The sequence below is a fragment of the Propithecus coquereli genome, unplaced genomic scaffold (genome assembly GCF_000956105.1).
Source record: "Propithecus coquereli isolate 6110/MARCELLA unplaced genomic scaffold, Pcoq_1.0 Scaffold63, whole genome shotgun sequence".
NCBI lineage: Eukaryota > Metazoa > Chordata > Mammalia > Primates > Indriidae > Propithecus > Propithecus coquereli.
The window spans coordinates 3,592,384-3,600,963 of record NW_012152285.1 but is presented as its reverse complement, the minus strand read 5'-3'; the positions used below and the strand labels follow the sequence as shown (position 1 = coordinate 3,600,963).

Genomic DNA, 8,580 nt, shown 5'->3' with positions numbered 1-8,580 from the left:
ATTTGTTGAATGAAACTGATGAGGTATGGAAAATATGTCAACATTTACTAAGAATATTTTAGATGAAGTTCTGCCTAATCTACTTACCATCAAATTCTATAAATGCTGCTCTATTAGGTCCTATGCAATCTGTATTTGTGAATTAACTAGGTCAGACCACAGCTAGTGAACAATTTCAGCACCAATAAGTTATTGAAAATGGAATTTTACACCATTAAGAAATATAATGGCTGGATATTCAAATGTCAAGATCAAGGTATAATTTGAAAGACACCAAATTTCTGGAGAAAATCCGTTTTAATAGTATTTTCACATTAGCTTTACAATAGTAGTTGTACTCTGCTTAAAATTGTATGCAGTCTGGGCATATCAAATATATGATGATATTTAAGAAGTGAAATTGAAGCCCTAGTCCCAACTCTAGCACTATGAAGAAATGATACAACACTGCACATTAAAAAAATCTATTCTTTCAATAGCAAATCAATAAAGCATATGTAGGACAATTTCTACTGAAAAATTAAATGTCTTATTTGTGCAGTGTTAGGAAAATGTACTGCAATGCTAATTTCCTTTTTAACACAAATAATATCCTTTTTAATATAAACATTATATGTATTCAGTATTCAAGTAAAATTCCCTAACAGTTAATGACATTTAAAAAAATGTGCAAAACTGCAAAACTCATTGTAATAGAATGTGTAAGGTCAAAGGGGTGGAACGGCTGACAGCTATTGGATTGAATAAGTGCATCATAAATCTTCAAAGAAAAAAACGCTTACTGTAGAATCTCAAATTGAAATTTCCTTGCAGCATTACAAAATATTTTATATTTAATGAGAAAAAAGAAGCTTGCAGGCAGCACATGAAGCATCCACAGCAGGTATATGATTGAAAACTAATAAAATAAGTGTAAGTTGTTGACTGATGTAGGTACTAATAGCATCTGACTTTTAGCACTGGCCTTGATTACACAGGAGATGGAGCAGTCATTACAATTGAGAAAACATATTTAATAAATCATTGTCAAATTTTTATGTCTCAAGCCCATTCTTCGTTGATAGCCTCCACATTTATATGGTTAAGTCATTGTTGCTGTGTTTTCTATCTATGACCACATTATTTTTATATCCCTTCATTTGTGGATTCTTAAGATGTTGCAGAAGGTTCATTCCTGTACCCCAATACAGATTCATTTCCTCTAGCTGCCTTTTCTAGCACCAATATGCTTTAAAAAAAAATGCACAAACAACAAGCAGTGACAGCGGCCAATTCCTCAAATGTCCAGATTAATAACTGTAGCATGCTAAAGAAAGGTGTGTGTAAATAGCTGGAGATGGTATATGGTCCAGAGTCCAGCAGAAAATATATTCCTTTCTGAGCATTCCCTCCATCCCCCTAACCCAAATTACATGCATTAGAATGTAGCAAAACCCTTTAGAAACTTCTCTTAGCCAACTGCAAACTTATCTGTTGCCACAAGTGCAAAGGGGTAGGATGTGAACCAGTATATCACAAAGCTCTTTAGCCACTTCAGTTGGTGACAGAACACAAAAGGAAAAATTCCTACGTATACACATCAGTCTGTCTCCACTTTTTATAAAACTGGAATAAAATGGGAAAGTGCCATCTTTATTAATCCTAATTGAATTTTAAATGTCCTTTTGACACAAAAAGGTATATACATGACACAGCTACACAACCTTTTTTCAACTGGACAACAAGTGTCAAAACCCTGTGGATGTATAGGGTAAAACAAGATTGGTCAGGAAAAGAGAATTGTTCCTATAACTGGTAATCTGACACAATGTCCTATTGCCATTAAAAAAAAAAAAAGGTCCATTTTCAGTTTATTCAAGTTTGTTTTCATGGTGTTTTATACCTCTTGATAAAAAAAAATTCAGACTTTTGTTATTTGTGTATGCTGATCTTCATCAAAAGGTTCATTCTCTGGATCAGAGTCAGTGGTGTCAGAATATCTATAATGATCAGGTTCATTGTCACTAACATCTGGTGTTACAGAAGTTGAACTGCTAGCCTCTGGATTCGATGGCTCCTCTACTGTTTTTGTGAAGTACAGCTTCACCTAGAGAAAGAAAAAATTTAAAATGAAAATCCACAAATTTGACTAATCTTAAATTATTTAGTGAAGATATATATTTTTAACAGATTAATTTTTAAGTACTATTAATAACAAGCATGATCTTTAGAAGGCAACTACCTTTTAAATGACTTCTTAGGATTTCCTAAATTTTCTTTCTTGCTATGTACTTAAAAGATGATTTTAATACATTATTTAAAAAAAATAAACTGCAAGCATTAACTAAATAATTCTACAAAAGAAATGAAGATTGAAGGTTATCAATAGTTTTTCAGTTACAAAATTCAATTCACAAATGATTGAGTTCCAAAAGAATGTTTTTCTTACTACCTGTCTGAAATTCAACGTATTTTTTTATATAAACAACACTACACAAAATATGTGATCAACTATGATGTTTAGGATCCATTAGCCTTAAAAACTTCAACTAAAGTGTGAAAAGGGAAGTTAACGTTATATAGTGGTCTAAACAGGCCAGGAACCTTTATATGCACAAACTAATTGTCAAAACAACCCTACATGTTTGGTATTTGCATTTTAAAGAAGAGGAAGTTAAGGCCCAGAAAGGTTAGGGATATGTGGTAAAGGCCACATATCTGGTAGGCAGTAGATGTGAGATTTAAATCAGATCTGAATTCAAATCCCTTTCTCATGCAATTATATTAACAGTCCCTCCCCTATTATTCAAGAGTCATTATCAATTCTTCTCACTTACAACCAACATCCATACTCCATCAGTAAATTTGTTAAGTTAATTTGACAGCTTGTTACCCCGCACTGCCACTACTTTAGTCCAAGTAACCACAATCTATCACCTTTAATGAACCACTGCAACTGCCTCTTAACTATCTCCCAGCTTCCATTCTTGTTCCCCTCCCTACTTTCCTCTCCAGTCTTTATTTTAATGGCATGAACAGAGTGAACGTTTACAGAGGAAACTCAGATTACATCTTTCCTGTAGTGAAAGCACTCTAATATCTTCACACTTGGGCTGGGTTTCTTGTCCACTCTGTTTTAGTTAAAATGACTTATCACTTCTCATATACGTATTGACAAGCTCATTCCTGTCTCAGGGCTTTTGCATCTCTACTCTTCCCTCTTTTTCCCTTTGTATAGCTCACTAGTATTATTTATACCTCTGCTTAAATGTCACCTGCTTGGTCAGGCCTTCTGTAACCATCCTAGCTTAAAAAACAAACAAAACAAAACACACACCAAGACTACTCTCTATCCCATCTCTATTTTCATAGCGCTTACCACAATATGACATTTTAAAATGTTTACTAATAACACAAAGTTTTCATTTATAATCACAAATATAAAACATCTTCCAATATTAAAACAGAAAATAAAACTAGAAGGAAAAAGACACTTTAAAAGCTAATGGTTGAGAAAAATGCAGATTTAGAGAAAGGAGAGGAAACCTGATGATTCTAACAGAAATGACTAGCCTGGAGGACACTGTTAAGTAAAGTAAATCAGGCACAGACAAATACCGTATTTTCTCACTCTTATGTGGGAGCTAAAACCGTTGAGCTCATAGAAGTAGAGAGTAGAATTGCGGTTATTAGAGGGTGAGAAGGGTAGTGGTGAGGGGAGTACAGGGAGAGGCTGGTTAACAGTACTGCAGCTAGACAGGAGGAATAAGGTCTAGTGTTCCGTAGTACTGTGAGGAGACTATAGTTAGAGATGACGTATTGTATATTTTCAAATAGCTAGGGGATTTTGAATTTTCCCAACACAAAGAAATGATACATGAGGTGATGGATATGCTAATTACCTGATTTGATCACTACACATTATATACATGTACAGAAATATCACTCTGCAACCCAAAATATGTACAATTATGTGTCAATTAAAAATAAAGAGGAGACTTTGAAATTCTTAAAATAAATTTAAGATCTAAAGGCATTTAACATTAGATCTATTTTTGCTTAAAATCTGTAGGGCTCCCTCCTCACTTTTTAGAAGTATGACTAGCAATATTCTTATGCTTATAAGTTATGGTTAGGTTTGTTATATGTTATAAAAATAGAATAAAAAAATAAGAGAAAGGAGAAGAGTATGGTGAATAGGAGGGGAAAAAATCAAGTAAAATAAGAAATAGGAAAGGGGAAGAAAAAATGATAACCATTTGGGAGTGTTTACATATCAGATTTTTTTTTAATCTGAAGAATTTTTATCTATAAATAGAAACATACATACACACATATCACATATAGACAAAAATGGAACAAAGATACAATGAAATGACAATGAAACAAGAAACAATGAGTAAATATTAATAGAAAGAGTTTTTAAAAAAGAATAAAAGGTCAGGACAATCAGAGAAGGCCTTTCAAAGATGATGAGATTGAAGCTAAGGGTGGAAATATGAGAACAGCCACGTGAAGGATAGGGGAAAGACAGGGGTGGAAAGGTACGAGGAGAAGGAAAAGAACCGGAAAGATCAGAGGCAGAAGCTTAGCACTGTGAAGATCTGAAGAGAGACCGGTACAGCTGAATCTCAGGGAGCAAGGAGAGAAGGTGGCTTGAGTTGATGTAGGAGGGGAGGCCTGTGCTAAACTATGCAGGTCCTTGTAGATCATTGGTAAAAAAACCACAGGCTCTTTATAAAGTGTCAACAGGAGTGATACAATCAAGATCACTCTAAAGAGTTGAGACTAAATTGGAAAGGAGACAAGAGTGGAAGCAGTAAAAACATTCCATATGAATCATTCACAAATGACTGAGTTCTATCCATTTTTTTCTCCCTCCATTCCTAACTCATATCCTACTCACTTAACTCCCCTCCTGTACCTCTGCACCATATTTCACCAAACAACAACAAAGAATTGGGTAAGAAAAAAATGCAGCTCTTTTGACTCTGTGTGTATCAGGGTATTTCATTTGAAACCTTCAGGTTACAGCTACATAACCACTGCTTCTAAGTAACACATAATTTGAAAACTAGTCAAGCAAGTTCTTCATCAGCTATACACCTAGAATAAAACACACACTTCCTCACTTAAGATAGATGGGTTTAAAAAACATACACATACACACACATATACAAAAGTCACTACCAACTCCCCAAGATGTTTAATTTAACTGACCTTAAAATTTGGAGAAAAGTATCGATTGGCCTTGTCTTTATTTGCTTTGTCAAGATCGTTTTTTGTTAAAGTAAGTACTAGATATTCCTTGTCATTATCTGCACGCTCTATACTACAAATGCTATCAATTTCTTGATCACATAGACTTCCATTTTCTACTTTTTCTGAGGTTTCCTCTGGTCCTGGTATGAAGAACGTATTTACCCAAAAGTGAAACATTTTGTCCTAAAAAAAAAAAAAAAAAAAAGAAAGAAAGAAAAAGAAAGACTTATTTTTTTATTAAATGATTTTTTGTTTTTTTAAAAAAGAAACTACGTCACCTTTATTTGACAATTCCCCCAAGAAGTCAACAAAAGAAACTATGTATCATTTGATATTCTGAATAAAGGTAAACACAAAGACTATTATATGGCAATCTATGGGTTATCTACTGTATTCTCCTTCACATACGATTTTTCCTTTACTCATTTTTAGACCACAAATATAATCTCAAAAACTAAGATAACTTACTTTTATCTTAAAATTTCAAGTAAAATACCTCTTTTCTATTCTAATACTAGCTTAAAAAATGTTTTGAGTTTGTATGTACAAACAAAATTCATGTACAAATTTAATTTTTTCCATATTTCAAATGAGCTATATTCCAAGATTTATTTTAACAAAAGTTCTTGGAAGGTTAATGCAACTTCCCTGATGAAGCATGACAAATACATGTTTACTTTTATGGCAATAAAAACTTAAGTGGCTCCAGTTTCTTACATGACAATGTGTGCTTGAAAACTTTCATAATAAAATATGAGGGGGGCAGGAAGGAGTGCTTCTGATTTCTTATTATGTCATAAAATGCCTATTCTTAAAAAAAATCACTTTGTAATAGTATGAAGCTTTCTTAATCAAAAACCACAGAAGTTCGTAATTTCAAACCTTTATTGACCAACATAGAAATCTGGCCTGTATGAATCATTTGAAAACTAATGATGTAAAGCTTTGTGACATCTTATCTGGTGCCTTAAACTGCACTTTAAATCTTTTATTCTAATTGATCTTCAAGTTTTGTGTTTTTCTCCAAGAAGTTAAGACCCTTAAGGATCTATGCTTTAAAATTTCATTATATCTTTTAATAGAACCTAGCAAGGTGATTTTATATATGACAAGTTACTTTGTTAATTTCAATTATTTTAGCAAAGTCATTGAGTTAGTGATTATATGTTACTTAGAGCCAGAAGAAAATAAGCTAATAATATTTAAGTTTCCAAAAATGTGCATTCCTTATGTGTATTTATTATACTAAAATTGTTTTCATTTATTTAAATCACAGCAGACATTTAAATAAGGCAGGAAAATTAAAAAGGAAATTTATGTAATCCAAGACACACAGACATTACAAATATTTAATTTAATCAATTTTAAATGTGCTATTGTTAAGTACTGGTGACGAGAACTGAAACAAGAATTAGTACATTCTAAAGGTGTAGGGAAATAGTAATGCAGGTGACTTTTAAAATGCAAAACATAAAATTTTATGTGTATTAAATATTATGCATAGGGGGAAAAAAACCCGAACTTACTAATTATCTGAATTTTAAAACATTTGCTAACACTTCCAGGAATAAAAAGTAACTTTTCAGAGTTACTAAGATATATTTAACTTTGATTTATACAGAAAAGGCAGGAAATGGGTTTTTGGTGAAAAAAAATCAGTTTAATATTTTGTGGTTTTTCTAGCTAGTTGGATTCTGGATAAAGGAAATCATATTTCTTTGACTTCTGGATAAAGTCAAAGTAGCATTTAAAATTTTTGCAGTAAATGAAATTTCCTCTTATTTTATTTCAAAAGAAAAAGATCAAAAAATAAAAAAAACTAAATCAATCTTATTACTAAGAATGTCTGAAGATCGGCAATATGCTAACTATCTAACACACACCAAGGCAACAACAATACATAAAGCTAGCTAGTGCCTTTCTTCATTACTATCTAAAAATTTTGCACCTAGGCTCACTTTAAATAGTCATATTTAATATTTTAAACCAAGATAGTTTATTTTAAAATGAGCTCTTGCCTTCTCTAAATATAGCTCAGTAAAATACAAACCTCACTAACTTTCTAAACCTCCATATTTGAATAATATCACATTTTTTTCATTTTTTATTATTTCCTCTTCATACCAAGTTCTCTCTCAGCTAAAAAAGCTAAATAATCAGTAAATCTGAGGAAGCTAAATAGAAAATAACTCAGTCTTAAAAAACATAAACCACAATGGAGGAAAAAGTAGTTTGTGTCATTATATAAGACCACAGAACAGATCTTATTTCTACCAACAGAACAAAGTTTTTTTTTAAAGTTATGGTCTCAGCTAATTAACCATCCTTGTTAAGGAAAATTCATCTCATATACAATGCCATCTGGCCTTTTCTTTCTAACAGGATTATTTACCAATATAATGTCTCATCAATCCTACAGTAATCAAAGTCTAATAGAAAACTAATTATAGTTCATTAGATGTCAGTCATAAAATAAAATATTTCCTTTAATCTCTCCTTACAGAATGGTTTCTGCCTAACCAAAAGCTTTAAGCAGAAGATCCCAGGTTACTCTTCAAAATATGGCTATTTTGGATATTTTTCTCAATAAAAGTAAAGTGCAAACCTTTTTTAGCATCTTGTTCTGTTTGTGGAAGAACTCTACTTTGATGTCACCACACACAGGCAATGGCTGAGGGAACTCAAAGTACATGAACTTGTCTTCCCGTCGTGTGGGTCCTGAACTGGAGGAATATATCTTCACCTTTAGCTGGCAGACCACAAACTGAGGATCTGCATGGTTAAATACATACTAGTATCATTTCACAGGAAATGCCTTGAACTGTCAAACTGTCAAAGTGATTTTAATGATAAATATCAGCAATATACATAAAATAGTGATTCTGTATCTGTAATCCTGATCTAAAACAAATCAATGGAAATAAATTAGATAAAAAATATAATCAATGCAAGAGTTCCTCCAATCTGAACCTTCAAAAAAGGTTCTATTACTGGTATAAAAATCAATTTCTATTTCATGAATAGCAAATCCCAAGATTAGATTTCTAGCAACAGAACATCAAAACTTTAACATTAAAATTATGCTAAAAATCCTAATATAAATTACTTTAAGCACTAAAAGTGATAAAATAATTTTCTGACACATGTGAACTGCATAAAAGGTAACTTTTAAACAGGTATTTGCTGTAGTATTTTGAAGTCTCTAGTACGTAACAAAAATCACAAAATATATATTATTACATGTTCAAGAGAAGAAAGAGAATCTAACCTATAAAGAACTTATAATAAACTCCATAAACACAAATGTAAATATTTGTAAAAATATTAACCATCATTCAT

General features: G+C 32.0%; 1 protein-coding gene across 1 annotated transcript in view; it reads right to left on the bottom strand.

The window, feature by feature from the left end:
- Positions 1-992: 992 nt before the first annotated feature.
- Positions 993-8,580, bottom strand: part of PTEN (phosphatase and tensin homolog) — a 90,745-nt gene continuing 83,157 nt past the window's right edge. The window contains exons 7-9 of the mRNA XM_012659721.1: positions 7,847-8,013; positions 5,200-5,424; positions 993-2,086 (exon numbers count right to left, since the gene is read on the bottom strand). Of these exons, the coding sequence (XP_012515175.1) occupies positions 1,901-2,086; positions 5,200-5,424; positions 7,847-8,013 (578 nt within the window). The 3' untranslated portion in view covers positions 993-1,900. The remainder of the gene's footprint in view (positions 2,087-5,199; positions 5,425-7,846; positions 8,014-8,580) is intronic.